Here is a 20,884-nt window from a genome sequence, read left to right as displayed (position 1 = left end):
GTCACATCAGAGCCCTCAGGGAGAACAGGGCACATGACAGCCGCCGACGGCCGCACTAATCTCTGAAACACAACCCCAGAAAAGAGTGAGGACGGATGAAGCCAAAGCGCTCGGCCCCCTTCACAACATTCAGCACTGAACCACTTACCTGGGCCATTAGCTGCATCTTGCCGTTCAGCACAGATCAGCATTACACACCACACACAGAGCTTGGCCACTTTATGGCGCTTTTTACCCTGGGTTGTTTATCCTGTCTCCCGTCTACTTTTCTCCCAGGAGCAATTTACCCACAATACCACCTTTCTGGATTGATAAAAGCGCTGCTCATACAGATCCAGGCTGATGCAGGCTAGAATTTGAGAGGTCAAAGGGATAAAGTGAGGCGTCACTAAGTGTGCATACTATCTGTGCCCTCAAGGCTTTGCAGGAATTCTAATTACAGTGTTAAATGTGAGTACCTGTCGGGTCCCCCGGTAGCTCAGCGGGCAGAGTGCGTACCATATAGGCCTTTGCTACATGTCATCCCCTCTCTCTCTCTCTCTCTCTCTCATAGTTCCTGTCACTCTCCAAGCTATCACTATCAAATAAAGGCAAAATATGCCCATAAAAAAATGTGACTCCCTTGAGCTTCGTTTCCTTGTGAATGATGAAAAAAACAATGCAGGTCGAAGATGCTGGTTTCTGTAAACTAAAAATAGTCAGGAATGTCTGACTGTGTGTAACGTGAAAGATAATATAAGATAATAGACACCCGACTATAAGATAATAGTCACCCGAACTTGCAGTTCCCCATCTTTAGCATCTTTCAGCTAATTGTTTTGGTTTTCCAGCCCACAGCTTTACTGATTTGGTTCAGTTTCACCACTCTCGTCAGAACTGTTTAAAGCTACAGCAAAAAAGCTCTAAAACCCACTGTTTGCTACTCATACATGGTTCCTTCAGGAGTTGGTAGAGACCAAAAACAGAGCTAAAAGAGAGTGAACATTGGACTCACATCCATCAGGTCAGAAACACGACTCCAAATGAATGCTAATGTTGTTCCGTGTCTGCTTGATTAGTAAATAGGCGACTGCTTGTTCACCATATCAACTTTATGAGGTAATAAAATGTCACTATTGTGTTCACAGCTTATTGTGCTGCCCCCAAGTGGCAAATTAATGAATGTGAATTTAAACAACAATCGATTTACTGTAAATAGAAGCTGGAAAACATTACTAATTAGCTTATGCAAATACTGAATTAACTGTTGTTCAGGTTGAGGTCTGGCCAACATTAAAACATCATGGACAGCTGACAGTCAGACTGACGGAAAGAGCTTTCCCCGTGAAGCTGATAAGGTGTGTATGTTTGTCTCAATACATAAACCATAATGTCAGCGCAGCAAGATGTCATCCTAAACACATTCAGCAATAAAATCACTGTATTCCCATGATGCAACAGCCAATCTGGCGAGGGGAGGAACATCAATCATCGCGCTTCGGCTTTCCTGTCTTGTGGTGGGGTACGATTTGACAGGCTGCCAGCTCCAGAAAAGCGAATCACTCAATAGCGCTCCCCATTCTCTCCACCTCCGCTACACCAAACAATCATTATCTCCCCCATCTCTGTTCTGCTCCATGTGAGCTCCACAGTGAACATCATCACAGAAGTCGGCGCTCGACTCCCAGCTCAGGGAAAAGCAATCTTCTTGCCTCGTCCCCCGAGCTCTGGGTCTCATTCAGACTCCTGACTCCTGGCTTAGAGGAACAGGAGAGAAATATTGACTAGAGATGATGATGCACGCGTAGGGAAAGCTCCACAATGCAGAATGCACCTGACAGAAAAAGCTCTCAAAAATGACAATAACCTGCATGTGGCCGTACACAAGAGGTAAGTTAACAGATATACACTCTCTCACACACACACACACACACACACACACACACACACACACACACACACACACACACACACACACACACACAGTACCAACGCAGAGAGAAGATGCAACTAACAACTTGTTACTCCGTGCCGAGTTGGACCGGCCACCTTCATGCTGAGCTTTCTAACAGAAGTAACAAGCTACAGACCCACCTTCATGGCTGGAGGGACAAAACTTTTCTCTCCTGTCGCTCCTGGCAAGACTAGAATGCACCGAGAGGTCTGGCGAGGATGCAACATGAAAACCTCATCTCATGCGTTATTCATCAGAAGACTAAACCAGAGCCTGGAGGCAGGAGAAGGCCCACATCGTTCTGTGAGTGAACACCAACTCCAACAGACTTTTGACACAGCAGACATTTTGACTTGTCAAACACAGGTGGAACTACAACATCCATAATGGCTGCTTTTTTATTTAGTTGTGGTTCCAGGGCTCTGGTGCAGTGCATGTTAATTTAATGGCATGGATTACTGACACACTTAAATGGAACACAGCCATCATTAATGTTATTAGTTACAGCTGTGCTCTTCCTACAGTGACAAGTCTAACTGTCTGATATGACGGTCTACTACTACTAAGACGTCGCCATACTGTGTCTACTAGAGGTGCACCACAAGTGTACAGCGTATTTAGAGTTAAAGAGTGGTCTTGGCTGGTGTAATATGGAGAGTTAAATCATTCAGAGAGCTGTGCTTAAAGGAGAACTTCGACATTTTGGGAAATTCTCTCTTGCAGAGATGAAGATCAATACCACTCTCATGTCTGTATGATAAATATGAAGATACCACCAGCAGCTGATATCTTGGTGTTAAGCTTGGCTGAACATAAAAACTGGAAACAAGGGGATTCAGCTAGCTTCATCCATCTATCAGCACCTCTAAAGCAAACTAATTCATACACCATGTCTCTTTTGTTTAATCCCTTCAAAAACAAAGTGTAAAGACAACAAGTCACAGAGGTGCTGACCTTTGGACAGAGGCAGGCTAGCTGTTTCTCCGTGTTTCCAGTATTTATGCTAAGCTAAGCTAACCTAACCTGCTGCTGGCTGTAGCTTCGTCTTTAATGGACAAACATGAGAGTGGTATATCAATCTTCTCCTCTAACTCTCTGCAAGAAAACATATTTCTCAAAATGTCAAACTATTCCTTTAAATATAGAACTCTGTGTCATCTCAGTTTTGTGAGGTGATTTTTTTGCAGCACCATCATGTATTGGCGCTGATAGTGCTGCCACGAAGATAAAAAATGATGATGGAGCTAACCAGCTCATTCTCAGCCTCAAGGATGATTTGATATTCAAGCATATCCACTGCATCAGGATGGAGATCTATACACTAGCACAAACTATTTGACTATCTTTTTCCTCTGCAGTGAAAAAGCTACAGTTACTTGTTGCTTCTGTTGTTGTTTCCCTCCAGGATTTACTACTCTGTGATATGACCCTGTTGACTTTGCAGCCCTGCCTTTCTTTTTGCATGTGTTTATCTACCAGTTAAATGATGTGTGTCTGCGTGCACGCGTGTCTCCCAGAGGCGTGTCGCCACTGTATCATGGCGTGGTCGATAAGAGAATCTGCCCGTGTGACACAACGGATTACTGCTGCCTGGTCTCAGCCCGAAAAAAAGACTGTGAGAGGACCAGGAGAAATGGCAGCTCCGCTCTGCTGCTCTAATGCCAGCTGACAGAAACGTTATAGGAAAGATTTCCTTCACTTGCTCTAAAGTTCCGTCTTCATTATTAATGATCTGCTTTGGATTTATTTCCTTTATTTAGAAAAAACACATTTGTAAACATGAAGCGTTGCTGCACAGCAACAGAAGATCAGAGTAAAGGGGAAGATCCAGTGCCTTGCTCAAGGACACCTCAATGGGAATAATTGGCTGCTGGCAGCTGAGATGGGCCGCCTGGTTTTACTACACACCCTCTGCAACCGATATGATAATTTGATCTTTTCCCCCTCTTGAATTAAATGTTGCAATTAAGCAAAGCCGCTGATGATGAGCCTGTCCACAGGTCAGAAGTCCCTTAATGTGGCTGACTTTTCGAGGTGACCGTATAACCTTTACAGTCCTAATTAGAGGTGACATTATGTTCCACTTCTTGGATCCGGATGAGACACTTTTGGCCGTGGCAACTGGCTGGTTTCAGCTACAGAGACTGTGCAGGAAACCATAGCAACTCGGCTTTTTGTGTTTGTTTGTTTTTTTTGGTACAAGTAGGATTTTCGGCTTTATTGGCACTGACGGTGCATCAGTGGCAAATACCCTGTCTGAGTCTGTGTCCACCATCCAAAGCCCGAGCTCACCTACTGTACTGTATGTTGATGAGTACAGTACAGTGTGGAGTTGGTGCATTAATTGGAACACAACAGTCTCTAGTGGCAAAACAGACACAGTGCACATAAATAAATGGCTCCCTGCCTGTGCTTGACATTTTAAACATCAATGAAACGACACAGTCCTCTGGATAAAAACTGTTATTTTAACAAATGGCAGACAAAAGAGTAAACTCATGCTTGAAATACTTGCTCTTTCCTCCATCCAAAAGAGCTGCACTGCTGATTATCGCGACTAATAAAGCTTATCCTCAAAAGAAAAACATTGAAAAGATATAAATAAAACAGAGACATGAACACAGGGAGAACAGGAAATGGGGACGAGCTGGGTTAAAAGACAGTTATATTTAGCTACACACTCACATAAAGTTAAAAAAAAGCTGCAGAAATCTTTAAGATCCACAGTGAAGTTACATCTGTGGACTGAGCTAATCTCCTGTGTAAAGCAGGGAGGCGATGTGACTGCCATCAAGAAGCAGAATATCAAAAAATGAAGGCTGACGAAAGGAGTGAATTTTTCTTTTACTGCATGAATATTTAATCTGAATCAAAAAAAATTGACCACATAGATTACAACTAATGTTAAAATGAAAATCTGTGAAAAGTGAAGGGGATTTAAAATGTGATATGAATAAAACTTGAATCAAAATGCACGGAGGCTTAATGACAGCCAATGATGTGTTTGTTACTTCACATGATCTTCAGAGCAGAAAATCGACCACCAGAGACTGAAGCTCAGCATCAAACCATTCTGCAGGATCCTCGTCTCATCAGGGAGTAATAAGGCTCCTCTGTATTTAAGCACTGACTAATACCCACTGTCAGCCTGTGTAATAATACAGTAAATCATCAAGAGGAAGAGGGACAGTCTCCCAGCGAGGCAGCAGCCTGCTGACGTGCTGTTGACAGGTCCGTGGAGGTGGTTGGAAGGGGGGTGGGTTAGTGTGGCGAGGGATGATCGATGGCGCGTCAACAGAGCATTGAGGTGCTGGGTGGGGGATGGATGACCTGTTGAGATGCCCTCTGGGATCAGAGGAGCAAAAAAAGAAAGAAAAAACAAAACAGGTCGATAGTGAATAAGCCTGTCAGCAGCAGCCAAGCCACTGAAACAGGAGTAGAGGCTGATGTTCATTAGGAGCCAAATGTTTTTAGAATGGAGGGGGGGAAAAACACACGTCATGCTCGTTACGCTGGTCGTAGCGTGTTGCATGACACCGACACAGGACGCTCAGTGTGCAATGTGAGAGCTGCGTCATCTCCAGATGGCAGTCAGAGCAGCAGTGTGTGTGTGTGTGTGTGTGTGTGTGTGTGTGTGTGTGTGTGTGTTCCCAGAGCTTACAGCCTCACCCTCTCCACCTTTGCAACCATGGCAACGCCGAGCAAGAGGTCCTGCGGAGGATGCTGTGCTATCCTGAGGGGAGGAGCCGCATTGGGTGACGGCACGTTTGCCTTGAGTTTTTTTTCTTTCATTTTCTTTCATTTGATTTGTTTTATCATTTTATGACGAATCTCATTCAGTTTGTCTTTTCTTTACCTGAAAATCTCTTTCCACATTTGGGATTTAATTGTTTTCCTTGTGTGAAGCACTTTGTAACTAAATCTTGCACCTTGCATTTTAACTCAAATTTGTTATTACATTTTGAGATTAGCTTTATGATCCAGTGAAGCTGCTTTAATCAATATTTTTATATTGACAATGGATCAAATGACCACGTTATGTAAAAGGGGTCATAGTGATGAACCCACAGAGAATTACTGTATCAGAAACTCTGCAGTTCCCCTCAGATCTATGGAGCATTTCAGCATCCCTCAGCTCACTGTTTCAGACCCACAACTTTAATCTTTTGGTTCACTCTCACCACTTTCATAGTGACGTTTTTAGCAAAAAAGCTCTAAAACCCACTGTACACTACCTGCTCAGCACCAAACAGCAGACAGACAAAGTAAGCGACTAGCTGGTGAACATAGTGGAGCCAGATATTTTCCCCAAGAGTTCGCCTGAGAGCAAAATGGAGCTAAAAGGAGTGTTAATATTTGACTTCATTTAACAGAAACATGACTCCATGAATGCTAATGTTGCTCCATAACTGCTGGATGCATAAGTAAGCCACAAGTAAAACTGTCAGATAAAAAAGGTAAAAGCAGAATTGCCTGTTGTGACTTCAAAATACAATCCAAAGGGATTCCCTGGTGGTCTGGAGGATTAAAGTGCTGACCCTGAAAAGCAAAGTCCCTTGTTTGAATCAAGCCAGGGACCTTCGCTGCATGTCAATCCTCATCTCTCTCGCCTCTTATCTCCTTTCATCTCTCAACTGTTGACGCTGAGAAAGCCGTAACATTTCCCCCAAAACACTTAAAACATAATAACCTGTTCAGATTTGCACACACTTTGACAGCAAATCTGGAGTTTTCCCACTGGACCGTGTTGTAAGAGGGGGGGTCACTTCAGGACACATCATCATTCTACACGAGTAAAACAGGTAACAAAGCCATCAGAAGCCTTCAGTTAGCAGTCATCACCTGAAGCATACAGTTAGCCCGGCCGTGGAGATAATGAGGACAGCCTATCACATCTCGCCGCTCTCTGTCTTTTATCTGGCTGTTCTTGTTGAGCTCCGTCTGGCTGATTTATCTGAGCTCCGGACCTCAAAGGAAGCACAGAGCTAAACTAAGACTTGGGAAGCGGGCCAAACTGTCTTACTCAGATCTGGAGTATTTCTAAGTAGAAGGCACAGTTAAGTGCATGTGAGGACAGGCAGGGTGTGTGCGTGTGTGTTTGTGTGAGTGTGTGTGTGTCAGCCCTGGGCAGTGGCATCTAATGTGAATTAAATTTTACACTTAAATCACACAGTCAGGGTGATTTATGTTTCACTCCTTTGGAACTCCAATTTCCTACGATCCAAAACAGGCTAACATAATTATGCGGACAGGCAATTTGACTTTGATAAAGTACAATTTTACCTTTGTGAAACTTAAGCAAATTAATTTACAGATGACAGCCATGCAGGTGTAAAGACACTTTGCAGGATGAAGGCCTGCGACATCCAGCTAAGAATACACCCTGAAATACAATGGTTACACTATAAAAACACTCCAGTAATCTCTAAAGAGAAATCAGAGCTCTTTGTGTGCATCCCCAGAGATGTAGCCTGCGTAACTTTGATGTTTCAAAACCACGTCTTTGCCGCTAGCCTCCTAAGGGAGAATATGTGAGGAAGCTGGTGGGAGGAGTATCTTTCTCTCTGTCATAAGGGCATTGTTGTAAGTAAATTTCGTGCAGGAGCATCCCATTAGAAGTAATATTAAAACACATTTTCAGTGTGCTTTTAATCAAACAATCTGTAGCCTAGGAGGAGAAAAGATGACTAATGCATTACAGAACAGCCTGCCAATCTCAGATTAAGATAGCCCTGTGGGAAATGAGCTTTTCAGTAATGACTAGTGCTTATAGTTAAACAGGAATTCACAGTTGGAGTCACAAAATCAGCAAGGTTTAGGTATTTTGAGTAAATATGTTGTGTTAGCTTATAAAGTATGCATTTATTTCTGTGATGATTAACAGTATAAAAGTCAATATAATATGATTAACTACAAACTTCAAATTCTGCTAGCACCCTCTCTCCCAGCATCTTTAAAACATGCAACAGAGGAGTAAGGGAACAACTGAAGGAGGCCGATTTTTACAAATTTGGTAAGAAAGTCAATATAAACACCAGCATTGATGTGTTTCATCACAGTGCAGTCATATTGTTGTATAAACCTGTCAGTGTAATCATGATACAAGTAGCTGAAATCAGTGATTAAAGTACAGCAGGTGTTCAAAGCTCTGAGCTCTAGCTTGAGGCAGAACCCTGCGATATGCCTTAAGGTAATGTAATATATCCCAAATCTCTAAATAGTCTTGTTTAGCAGAGAGTGTTTAGATCACCAAATCCAGTTAAATTAAAAGGACTCCACAAAAAGATGGTGAGGAGCTTCACTTTGAGATGAGCCATTGGAAGTCAGACAGACATTGATTCCTTGAATTGTCTCGTTTGAATCTCTGATTGTAATGACTAATCACTTTCAAGGGGATTTCTTTTAAGTTTGGTCTCATATTTTAATTTATATGAAGGAGGAAACAAAATAGAAAGTAAACATTCTGAAAATGTGCTGTTGTACTTCGCATTTAATTTTTTTTGTCTTATTTTATTACCATTAGCTTCTGTTGTGTGCACAGATTTGTTCAATGATTTCCTTGTGTCTTGAGCCTTCATGTCCACATTTTTAAGAAAACCTGCATGAATAATTGCTTTGTCACTCATTACACATTTGCAGACTGTGATCCCTGTAGGGTCAATGTTTGCATTTTCTCTGCTGTTGTTGTCCTGACTCAATGCACAAAACTTGCATTTCACTGTGATTGTACCTTATGTGATTACACAAATAAACGTGATTGAGCTGGAACTTGATTGAAAAGTCAATACAGGTCATGAAAGTGGGGTGAGATGTCAGCGTATTTCACCTTTACATTAACACAATTAATTAAGGACACTTGTGGGTTTCTATTTGCAGTAAAGGGTAGTGAGGAGGAGAAAGAACCACTGCTGCTGTCTCCCCAGGTGACTCAGACTATACCACAAAACACTGACGCTCACAAAGAGCACCTCAACAATTAATCAATCCCACAACACACACACACCTCCTACCAACAAAGATGCAGCACCTGCATTTTGTGAGCTCAGAAGAACGCTGCAGTAAACAAATTAAACAGTTGTTTACTAAAATCTAATTATTTCCATCTTTTTTTTTATACCAGTTTTGGTTAAATAAAGAAGCAGCTCAACCTGCTTCTGGAACTGAGGGATTTTAGAAAACAGGCTGAACAACCATGCAGGTAAATATCTGGATACATTAAATGAAATTCATGACATTTCCAAATATATTTTTGCCCATTCCCTCTGCAAAATAAATGGAAACAACAATAGCGCATTCAAACTTTTACCGAAGTGGAAGGGGTTGAAAATAGCACTCCTTGAAATGGTCTCCCCATCTCCTGAGGCTAAAGGCAATTTCATGCTCCAGCACGACTCGGGGGAACATCAGGACTAAAGGTGACTTCAAGGTTAACAGTGCAAACCTAATAAATATCTTGGAAATCCAACAGCTCCTGGTCACACTCACAAAATGCAATCACAAGGTTTAATTGCTGGAGGAAATCATGATTTAGAATTTCCCAGCAATGAAGTACCTCATAAAACAAACACAGAGGCTCTTGAAGGAAATAAGAGAAAATACGGCGAGAACTTAGAAATTGCCTTTTTTTTGTCGAGGCGTTGTTGTTGACAGTGTCAGCGTTCAGCCTGTTGCCAACCTTATCACTTGATGTGACAGACATCAATAATTCAGAGGAACGTCACAGTGTTGGCAGCTATTTAAAGATGAAAGGCCAGTCAAGTATACTTGTGTTTGCTGTAGGTTTGAACGAGTGTCATCTGCAAACAAGCAACATGCGTATTAATGAATCACTTCATCAGTGCCTTCATGGAGGCAGAGAGAGTAAAAGTTTTCAGGCAAACCGGAGACTAAAGCAGCTGTGTTCATTCTAATCTTTAGTTCAAGGAGGGTTAATCAGTGAACATCTGCTGTCTTCTGAGGTCTTTGGTCAGAAAAAAAAAGACTATAAAGAAACCAGAAACAACCTCAGATGATGAACCATGATTAAGGCAAGAATAAAACATTTTGTGCTGGAGAAGAGTTGCACAGTGTGTTTAATTTGTAACTATTTAACTTGTATTTACTGTTCTGTATTTTGCTGTGTGTGAACTATCAGAGAAAGAAACTGTTGGAAAGACAACGTGGACATTGTTAACTCAAAGTGGTACAAAGTGTACATAGTTCACGTCCGTCCTGTGGAAGAAAGCAAAGCCTTACTTTCATTATGCACATCTAGAAGTTATGAGGCTACATTTGTAAATCGTAGGTCATACACTGTCTCATATGAACAACCTTATTACATTTTTTTTGTCACTCGAATGTTTTAACAATTATAATGGCACTGATGTACCTGCAACAACATGAACATCATGGACCAAACTAAGCAAAAGCCACCATCGCTGAGAAGCGAAGCCAAAGTGTCTTCAGCTACAGATCTTCTCATTGTTGCTTGATAGCTAGAAGCTCCAAAAAAATCAAACTGGATGGACATTTTTATCCAAAAAGTGCAGCTTATCTCTCAGAGTACAAACTGAATAACTAGCAACAGTAGGTCAAAGGCTACTGGAGTTGGTGTTCGGTCTTGAAGACAATTCCGCAGCTCATCCAAGAGGCCCAACGTCCCCGTAGACTGACTAAATTTAGATTTTCTGCTTCAGCACAATAACTGCTAAGATGGTGACAAGCATGTCAATCAAAGCATTAAAATGATCATTCAAACGACAGTGGGTGACATCACACACTACATCCATGTTTTACAGCAGTCTAGGACCTAAACCTGATGGTAATTTCAGCACCACGGACAGCACCAGGAGAAAGCACAGCCTCTCCCTACAGACAGACGCACAAAAACTACAGAGAATCACACCAAAGTGTGATGATTTTCACATCATCATCATCATCATCATCATCATCTTCTTCAGCTGTCAGGCACCTGCCAAGGATGTGGATGCTCTCTCTTAGGTGTTGAGCCAACAGAATCTGACAACATTACGATGCAGCCAAACACAACAAAACACAAATTCAAGCAAGAGTGCAGCCGCCTCGAATAAAAAGCAGCCTTTTAAAACTTTCTTGACCATCCTATAAAAGTAAATCCAATTACAGAGCTTCAGTATCTCAGGCCTATGACTGTATATATGTGTATATATGCATGTTTGTCTGAGTGTCTGTTTGAATGGGAATGATCTAAACTACACATCGGGAGATTTTTCATGGGGGGGGGGGGGGGTATGTTGGCAAATAAAGTATTAGTGTCTTACATCCTCATCCTCCTTCAAGCATTTTTTGCGGTACTGGACGTGAGGTCTGCCGTCGACGAGTTGCTGAGGGGTCTTCGCTGCGTTTTCCTCGTCTGCAACCTGTCCACCGAGAAGGTGGCTGGCCTCAGGTGGGTTCGGGAAGGAATTGGTCGTGTTGATCTTCCCGGTGAATCTCTGATACAACGAAGCCATAATATAGGTCCAGTCCAGATAAAAACAACTTACAGCATGTCAGAGCCAACAGACCGGTCTCGCCTGATTTGGGGGGGGGGGGGCAGATCTATTGGTTTTCTGTGCGCTTCGAGAAGAACCGATGGCAGGCAGCCAGTTTTCACCTCCAGGATGGAGCAAAAAAAGATAAGGTGAAGATACTGAGCTAGTAAATAAGCATCTATGGGTAGTGGATGACTCACAACCTGTATTGATAGACCGATAAAAAGCTGAATCCTTCGCAGCGATGTCCTTTTTAGCTTTGTCCACGCGCACAGCAGACTGGTGGGCTGAAGGTGTCAATAGTTGCTCTCATCTGTATTCACGACACGTTGTCTTCCCTCTTCAGTTTTCCCGATGCCTCCTTACAGCGAGATAGCAGACGGATGCGCTGAGTTTCCGATCAGATATTCGATCCCCACCAGACTCCGGGCGATTGTCCGCGAAATAAAAGAGCAAAAGATAATGTTTCGACACTTTCGGCTCTGTTTTTTGGTGGACCGTCCTCACGCGTGAAGAGTGTGAAGGACGCAGAGAGCCCGGCGGTCCTCTCCTCAGACGCGCTCTGCATGAGAAGTGACCAGCGACTGAGAGAGCAGCCTTCACTGTAGCGCTGCTGTCACTGCAAATCTCCGGCTGCCGTTTTACGCACAAAAACATGCACCAACACTGCACACGTGTCACTAGAATGCACCTTCATTTGAAGCCTCTAATTAACTAGTGCCTCTCATTTATGATTTCATGATCGGGGTCATAAAATGTTCTCCCAAATGATCGTGTTATGGTCCCAGGACGGAGCTCGAGTGCCTCTCTGTGGCGCACTGGATTAGAGCAGGCTGACCACACACCTGAGAAGAAGTCTAGTTCAGAAGTAAAACAACAAATATCCTTGTTTTCGTGTTTTCTGAGACAACTCTGCTCTTACAAAGTGAGTGGATCTTGTATGCTAAACCCGAGATCAATAAACCTATACATTCTTTCAAATTTCGGAAAATAACCAGAAAATACAGTCACAGGCAGCAAATATTTTAGTCCTGCATTTGAATAAAATGCAAAAAATGTATACAAACTAACTTAGATAAACCTCTCTCCTGAAGCATCTTAAAGTTGCATAAATATTTTCCTTAATATCCCATCTTACAGTAATAATTCAAACCATGAAAGTGTCTCTTCCTTCTCTTAATTTATGCAGTTTTCCTCCTTCTATCATATATTTTCAGTCAGTCCACATCCACACGTGTTATTCAGCTCATACACTACATTGCAAGTGATTTCATGCTTGAAATGCTCACAGAGGCCAAAGCAATGCAGCTCTCTGGTAAATGTAGAATATTGGCTTATATGTGGTAGAGGAGGGGAGGGGGGTGGGGGGCTCTTGAGTCAAAGTGTTAAAATCTCTGCCACCCCTGTCATGAATGCCACAGGCGAACACCCCTCAGCCTCTCACTGTGACAGCTCAAACTATCACTCCACTGGGGCCGAGCTGTATTTCTGGGAAATAGGTCATCTTCACAGGGGTACAACTTCAAAGCAGCACTAAAGCGTGGCTCCAAACAGCCCCCCCCCCCCCACACACACACACACACACACACACTCGTTCTGTTGAATACCACTGTTTCGCATCTCCCACTTAGTCAAATCAAGTTCATTTTGTAATCGTTTGCAAAGGCTACTCAAGGCTGACTGACTACAAGAGAAATGGAAATATTCTGTATTCAACTTTGAACAAAGAGCGAGTTTCAATTATTTATTTTTTTTATACAAATGGTGAGTCATCTCTAAACTCTGAAAGAACTGCTGGAGGCTCATTGATTCATGGCTTGAATTATGAATGTAACCTCTATAATAGGATTTGTATCTGGAATACAGAATATTGATTTCAAAGGTTTGGACATTCATTCGAAAACAAGGACATAGGGCATTACTGCCAAATTAAAGTTAGTCCCTTATCCCTCCCTTTCTCTTCAGTTTGAATCAATTCTCCTTTGTCCCTGAGTATAATTCATAAATTAATTGAAGCGCAGTTTTGCGTGGTGCTTTTTAATTGTAGCAGAGATTTATGTTGAGGGCTGAACATCTGGGCTTCCAGCAGCCTCCTCTTACACAGTGGCTCGCCTCGGTCCCTGTCATCATTTGTTTCTCTAGTTTATAAATGCCTTTCCCGGGTCCGTGCACCCCCGGGGAAATAGGTCCGAGTCACTTGACATCCATCCCGGCTTCTCTGATAGATGTCTTCCAATCTCCCTCACCTTGTTGGGGAGCTATTGTGAACCGCCTGGCTGCTTTAACGCTCCCCTCAGGACCGTGCCGGGGAGCCTGGGCTCAGCTTGACTTCCCTATCGCCTTCTCGCAGATACAGCAGCTGACTGGAGCTGAGCCTTTCCCCCCGCTCTCACAAACATCACTGCAGACAAGCTCTGCGTTATAAGAGGCAAAAATTTGGAGAGGCATGTAATAGCAGCTATAATGAGGATGATAGCTGCAGCATACCTAATAACTCTGCGGGTAGCTAATGGTGCCGTTGGAGCCAGTGCAAGCCAAAACTTACTTCAGGTGTGATGTGGGACATTGTAGTTATATTTCAAGCTTATAACAGATGCATTTTAATCCAAAAGACATAATACACTTCTGTGTTCTTTATGATGCTGTGAGTGATGGCTTTATGAGGCTCTGCTGTGCAATAAACTGGGTTTAGAGTTTACTTTTGATTCCTGGAAGGGATTTATACACAAAAGTTACCAATGAATTTAGCTGAACATGCACAGATGTTATCTTGTTAGGTAAGGCCCAGAAGGAAGTAATTTACTTTCCCTTCATTGTTGAAATGCAATAATCCCAAAATGCTAGTGCTCACATGCTCCATAGAGTGCTGGAATACTCCGAGGTAGCCTGCAGGTCAAATCCCACCACTGCGTAAAAGATACAGGCACTTTAGTTTTGTTGGCAAGAAAGACTGAACTGGAACCAAGAAGTCTGAGAAACAAAAATGGCGAGCAAACCATTGTCCAGCATGGAAAATAAATGTTAAAAAGTGGTAACAAATAAGACTTTAAAATGCTTCTTTCTTATCTGTTTTAGCATTAAGAGTTTACACCTTAAGAAAAGCACGTTTAAGCCCATTTATAGTATTTTCTAATTCAAAATATGTAAAACAGAGGCAATAGCTTGAGGCACAGCTCGGTGTCACAATACAATCATAAATGTACATGATTCATAATATCATATACACTATAATGTAATGCACTGCGTTAACTGAAATGCCACCACAGGCTACCTTGTTTCCATCTGCATGCTACACACAGCAACAAAATGACACAAATTAATTGGATGGAAAAGCGAGCAGATCAATCAATCAATGTCTTGTGGGAGAGCAGTAATATCTAATTTCCTCTGAACATCACTCAGCTGAATAAGGAAATTACTGTGCTGCTCTCTCCATGCATGTAACAGAATGGATTTAGTTACAGTCCGCCATAATCACATAATTTTGCACCATTTTTCCATTTGGTATTAGCTGGACACTAATGATTTCCCTTGATGCTGAGCTGAGCCAACCATGGAAACCCTTTTTTTTTCCTGTCTGTTTTTCTGTGTCGGATAACATGGCCCAGCTTTGCTGTGGACTGGATACATATATTTGATCTTAAAGCTCACAAGAGCAGCTCACAAGACTGTCCATTACTGGGAGGTAAATAGTTTACTCTTACACTGATTCAAAATCATAAATTCATAAATCAAATAAACTGAGTTGTATACATACATTTGTCCAATTATCAGAACAAGACTTCATGCAGGAAATACACACCATAAATCACTATGATCCCTCTCGAGCAGAGGTTTTCAAACTGTGACGCAAGAGGCAAAGATACTGCATGAGGTGAAAGGAACAAGTGCATCTAAAAACAACTGGAAGTTAGTTATTGTAATTTGGCCTGCTTACCAACACAGTCAACAGCACCAGCACTTTAAATCCCTTGGCGCCTGATTGCCACACTTTGCATCAAAAATCTTATTTCTAAATACACAAACACGACACACACATTTTTATATTCAGTGTGACTTACACGTTTATAAAAAGAAAGACGCTGCTTAGAACTCCAGAACTTCCCTGTTCTTTTCTTTTCTTCAGTATCAAAGTAATACAGTGACAGTTGTCTGTACATCCATGGATACATAGTAAACAGTAACTGCTAATAGCTAATTCGGCATACTGTGAATGGTGCTAATTTGCCCAAATGTGAACAGATATAGGCTAAAAAACACACCTAACTCAATGACTCCATAGCAACACTATACTTCATGTTTAGATCCATCATAGACCCCAAATTATGGAAACTGTAGCTCCAAAACTATTCCCTAAATAGTAGTAAGACAAAGAATAAAGAAAGAATAATAATAGGAGTGACAAAATACATTCACATCCACATTTCTATGTTGCACTGGCAATAGTTATATATTTACATTAATGTTGGGGGGGGGGGGGGGGGGGGGGGGGGGGGCTGAAAACTCAACAGAACAAAAGTCAGGGTGAAAAAGTGTGTGTGTCACATGACGCCTTTCCCTTCAGGATGTTATATTGAACATGTCTGGATATAACACTCATTGCACCCCAGGGTAGAAACATCGTCTTCTGTCAGTGTTTATCAAAATTTAATTATGCCTCACTGAAGGCCAAAGTCAATAGGACAGCGCAGAGGAATACATTCCTTATCACTGAATTACACCCTAACAGTGCATTACAACACTTGGCTCATTTCAGACCATGTAACGATGTTGAATCCAATTACTGTGTGCTGCAAGTCATGGCACTTTATTACAATTGTGACCCACTGCACAAAAGCAGAAACCCTCCACAAATCACTCACGCAGACGCTGAATTCAGTTCAGGTCACATTTACCTGATAATATGCTAATGCGACCGGCATAAACACATGCTGAGTCTCGTGTAGATTGCACAGTTCATGTATCATTTTTATGGAAATCCCACTATAAATTCACATTATGGTAAATATTCTAGTAAGTGCTCATTCCTAACTTTCTCTAAACCCATTTTTCACTGAGCCGTGTGTAAAATTCAACTCTGTTAACAGCTTTCCGGGGCTGAAACCAGCTGAGCATGTTGCCTGTTGGAACTGGCATGTTATCATCCTCTACAGAGAATAAGTGCTGAATCTTCCAGCACATTACGGATGAAGGGGAGCTATGTACTGAGCCCAAATTGAAATGGTAGTAGATAAGTCACTGAGGAAATGGAGTTTAATGCTGGCTGATGTGGTGGAATAGACTGTGGCTACGTTTGAGGGGAGCAGCAGACTCCAGTTGCGGATTGTGGCAGCAGCAGATGAGGAGGAGGAGAAGGAGGAAGGAAGGAGGGAAGGGGAGAGATAGGGTGCGGAGAGACCGAACAAGAGAGCGTGTCACTAAGAATTTATTGTCACGTGTGTTTGTGTGTGGATAGATAGATAGTGTCTGTAGCAAAACATGGGCTGAAAAGGGGTTGAATGAAATAAAGGAGCTTATCACATGAGAAGCGTGAGACGTAATCTAAACCACCCTGATCTGATTCTCCCGCTCTTTTTTCATTCAGTTATTGGTTGCGTATTTTTTCTAGTGATACAAAATATACCATAACACACATGCATGCATACATCCATGCATTCTTAAATCATCTCAACCACATAGAAACCTCTAAAAATGACCTTCAGCTTGTGTCTGTTCTTACCTTTTACATCACTTTAATTGCTTGAGAACAACAAAAGTTATCCTAAACTTCTACTCCTCATCAATCTGGCTCGCAGCCCATTTGCATGCAAGTACGAGAGCAGCATCAAGTTAAAGCTGAGCAATTAGCTGACCTCAAAGTCACCTGAATGATTTTCACAGAAACAAAAGAGTAAACAAAATGTTTAAATTCAGAACATGCCAACAAGGATCATCTGAAAATCCAAATACCTCGCACAACAATGCATATGTACTTCCATCCAACTTTTCCCCTCGATGGCCAGCTCCCAGTGAAGTCATTAGATGGCAACACATCACAAAGAATAACAATGAGGCACTGAGCGTCCTCCACAGCATATGTAACCAACCATTCATTAGGAGTCGGCTCTTGAAAAGGAAATTAAAAACGGGAAGCATTTGTCCATTAAGATCCTCAGAAGGGACGTCGGGAGCCGGCGCTCCCCTCCTGCCTGTCCAGTTGCTATCAAAAGCAGCCAGCAGCCTTCTCTGTCAGGAGCAGGAGACTCACCCATAAACACAGACATTCCCCCACAGCGTGCCATGCATGCTAAAGGGGCCCCTTACCCTTCTGGAGGGAGTGCTGGTGTCTATCTTCAGCTGGGTGGCTATGAGGACAGACATGGTGAAAAGTGCCACTTGCCTTTCCCCCCTCGCTGTGCTCACACCTTTGTGCTGTGAAGTTGGGACTGCTGTAGGTGTCTGAGAAGCCCCCCCCCCCCTCTTTCCTTCCCCTCCCTCCCTCCCCTACAGCTAAGGGAGAGGATAACCCGGGGGTCCAGGAACCCAACCAGAGCGCCTCCCTCTCTCCTGGCAGGGTGAATCAATCACAGAGACACTGGCATTGCCTTCCCAGGGGGGTGAGGGGGTGGGGGGTGCATCTCCTCCTCTCAGGCTGCTTTAAACGCTACTTATCTCTCCCTCACTCCCTGGCTCACTCGCCCGCTCACACACACACACACATACACACACACACACACACACACTTAAACTCCTCTAAAACAAGACTTTTCTCAGCAAAGGTGGAGAGTTCAATATACATATATATACATACATACATACACGCAATAAACACAAATTGTTTCTCAACACATCAGTACCAATACTGCCTGCTAGGCATTTTCCCCTGCGAGTGTGTGTGTGTGTGTATGTAGGGTGTGTTTTTCCAATCAGAGTGTGTCCACATATTACCAAGAAATGGATCAATTCAGTCGTCTTTGCAGCTGGGTTGTGATTAAGCGCAACTTATATTTATGCTGCCTGTCCTCCACATCATAAAATACAACCCCTCTACCCACACACACTCACACACACACACACCCATCAAGCCATGCTAACGGGACAGAAGCCTGGCACAAGACACACTGCTGCTTTATTTATGTAGCATTTGTGCCTTGCGCATTGAATCCCAAGGCTGAGACTGAGTAACCAGTTTATTCAACAAAACCACAGCATGGAGTCATGGGAAAGAGGGAACGACATGGCTTTTGTAAAATATAAAGAAGTCATATTTCTCAATGAAAATCCGAACCATCCTCTCCTTTCTTAATCTAATCAACTCAAGTGAATGTGACAAAAGCCGGAGGCAGGAAGCCCTGAACCTTGAGAAGACCTGCACGTATAGCAAAGCATTCATAACTCTTTCACTGAAATGGTGCACGGAGGGTTTCAAGAACAGTGAATCACATGGCCACCTACAGTCAATCCCCGGTCAGATATGGACTCCTCGAGGGGCTGAATCACATCTCGTATTGATGATGCTGTCCAGCACTTTGCTTGTGTGTGAAATCAAGATGCTGAGTTGGTGTGAACATTGAAGACGTACTGTATGTGGTGCGAGGTCATTACAGCACCATCCCAGTGCAGAGCAGTGCCTCAGGTTTTACACTTCACAGCTATGGAAGTTTGTATCTCATTTAACATTCATGAGCAAAATGTGCACTATTTTAATACGACCTTGCCATTTGTTCATTGGAAAGTGAATAAAATAAAGTTGAGACTATGTTCTTATTTCACTGACAGCGGTATGTTTTATAGCCTGTGGTAGGAACTGCTTTGAGGTTTCACGGCGCTTCATAAATACTTATATTTAAAGTCAGCTGAATTTCTTTTTGACCGTGACTCATGGACCCGTTTAAAGTCTTTCCCCCTGCAGCTGCAGCAGTTTATCACTAATGACTGCCGGGCCTCAGCTCATATTTTACATGTTTGATTAGCACACAGACGACACACCCAAGATGACAGCAGCAGTTGATAGAGAACTGCACTAAGTTAAAGGGAGGCAGTGTAATCACAGAACATGAGACAATAAAGTAAAAAAAAAAAAAAACACACCAACAGCTGCAAAAAAATTTTCATGTTAATCAGGCCAACATGTAAAGCCATACTCTACACCGAGGATAAAGATGAGCTAAAGTTCATATTTGCATTCCCACCACAGGAGACAAGGTTTCATCTGATAAAATAATTGCTCTGGTGAAGGTACGGGGGAATAATAAAGTCCTTTGAGTTAATACAAGACGTGGTGGTTGCAGTTGAAGCCATCGCTGTTAACAAGCTGATTTTGTGCCATGACATTTCCCCAGGGTCCTTTAAACAAGCCCCTGATTGGTCATCTTCCGCATTAATTTTTGTCACATTTACAGCCATGACGTACACCTCTATGATTATGAACATTGCTGGCTTGCAGTAAGTCACTGTAATTGCAATTAGAGCAAAAGGTCAGCGCCGTTATTGGTGTAAAGCACAGAGGTGATGTGGCGTTCTATCATACTGACAGAAGATTAATGAAGCACGCCTTGAATTTCTTTACTTGTTTACTTTTACTGCACAGAACCGCTTACACTAATTTACTAATTTCTTCCATTTGTCCTGTCAGCTTCCATTAAAGCATTTTAAGAGCTGACGTCAAAACAAAATCATTAATAAAGTCTATGATCGATGGCATGGACAAACTGAAGGAGACATTACTTTATATCGGAACTTAAAAATCCCAATGGCAGTATGTCTTTTTAAATCACACATATCAGCATGTTCGAGGGAAACGCCTAAAGCACTCTAGATCCAGAGAGAAAGCTGGATTTATCACCAGATACCACAGGGATAATGAAATCATCAGTTCAGGTTTTGGCTTATCTAAGAGTGCTTAACTGGAGTCTACAGCTGCTGAATTAAAATGATAAATCATAAACTGATCAATAAATAAGGCTGGTAAATACCAAACAGCTCTATGTGGATGGCAAGAAGCAAATCATCCCTAATAGTGTGTTCCTATTGCCTTTTTCTGTGAGCAGCAAAGTAAGAAGAACTGAGCAGAACTGCCTCAAAGATTACTGACAACCTTATAAGACTAAGGTCTAAACCCAAACGGACATTCAAAGGACTTATGTGACTGCGTGTGTAGAAATGTGCATCAGAGGCTCTTTGTTCGCGCTACTGTGCAGCATGAAAGTATCATCTAAACTCAATTCCCAACTTTGTGTCCCATGGTGCCGTCAAACCTTTATGTCCTTCGCCCAGCTCCGATCTTGACCTTCAGTCAGACCACAGTACCTTTCCCTGGCTAATCGACTCAAAGGCCCCAAGCACCCTCCACCAGCGCTCCTCCCTGCGGATCCCAAAGATTCACACAGCTGTACTTGGTATGCTTCTCAGATCCGCTCCGCTTTGAGCTCAGGGAAGGGCAGTGGTGCAAAGATATGAATAGAGAAACACATCACTGTTT

General features: G+C 42.5%; 1 protein-coding gene across 1 annotated transcript in view; it reads right to left on the bottom strand.

Annotated features, from left to right (window-relative positions):
• Window positions 1–11,446, bottom strand: part of dpp6b (dipeptidyl-peptidase 6b) — a 58,249-nt gene extending 46,803 nt beyond the window's left edge. The window contains exon 1 of the mRNA XM_070918404.1: window positions 11,212–11,446. Coding sequence (XP_070774505.1) covers window positions 11,212–11,403 — 192 coding nt within the window. The 5' untranslated portion in view covers window positions 11,404–11,446. The remainder of the gene's footprint in view (window positions 1–11,211) is intronic.
• Between the last annotated feature and the right edge of the window lie 9,438 nt (window positions 11,447–20,884).

This window comes from Enoplosus armatus, chromosome 14 (assembly GCF_043641665.1).
Source record: "Enoplosus armatus isolate fEnoArm2 chromosome 14, fEnoArm2.hap1, whole genome shotgun sequence".
In the NCBI taxonomy this organism is placed as follows: domain Eukaryota; kingdom Metazoa; phylum Chordata; class Actinopteri; order Centrarchiformes; family Enoplosidae; genus Enoplosus; species Enoplosus armatus.
Note: the sequence above shows the minus strand (reverse complement) of the source record. Positions and strands in the feature narration are given on the sequence as shown.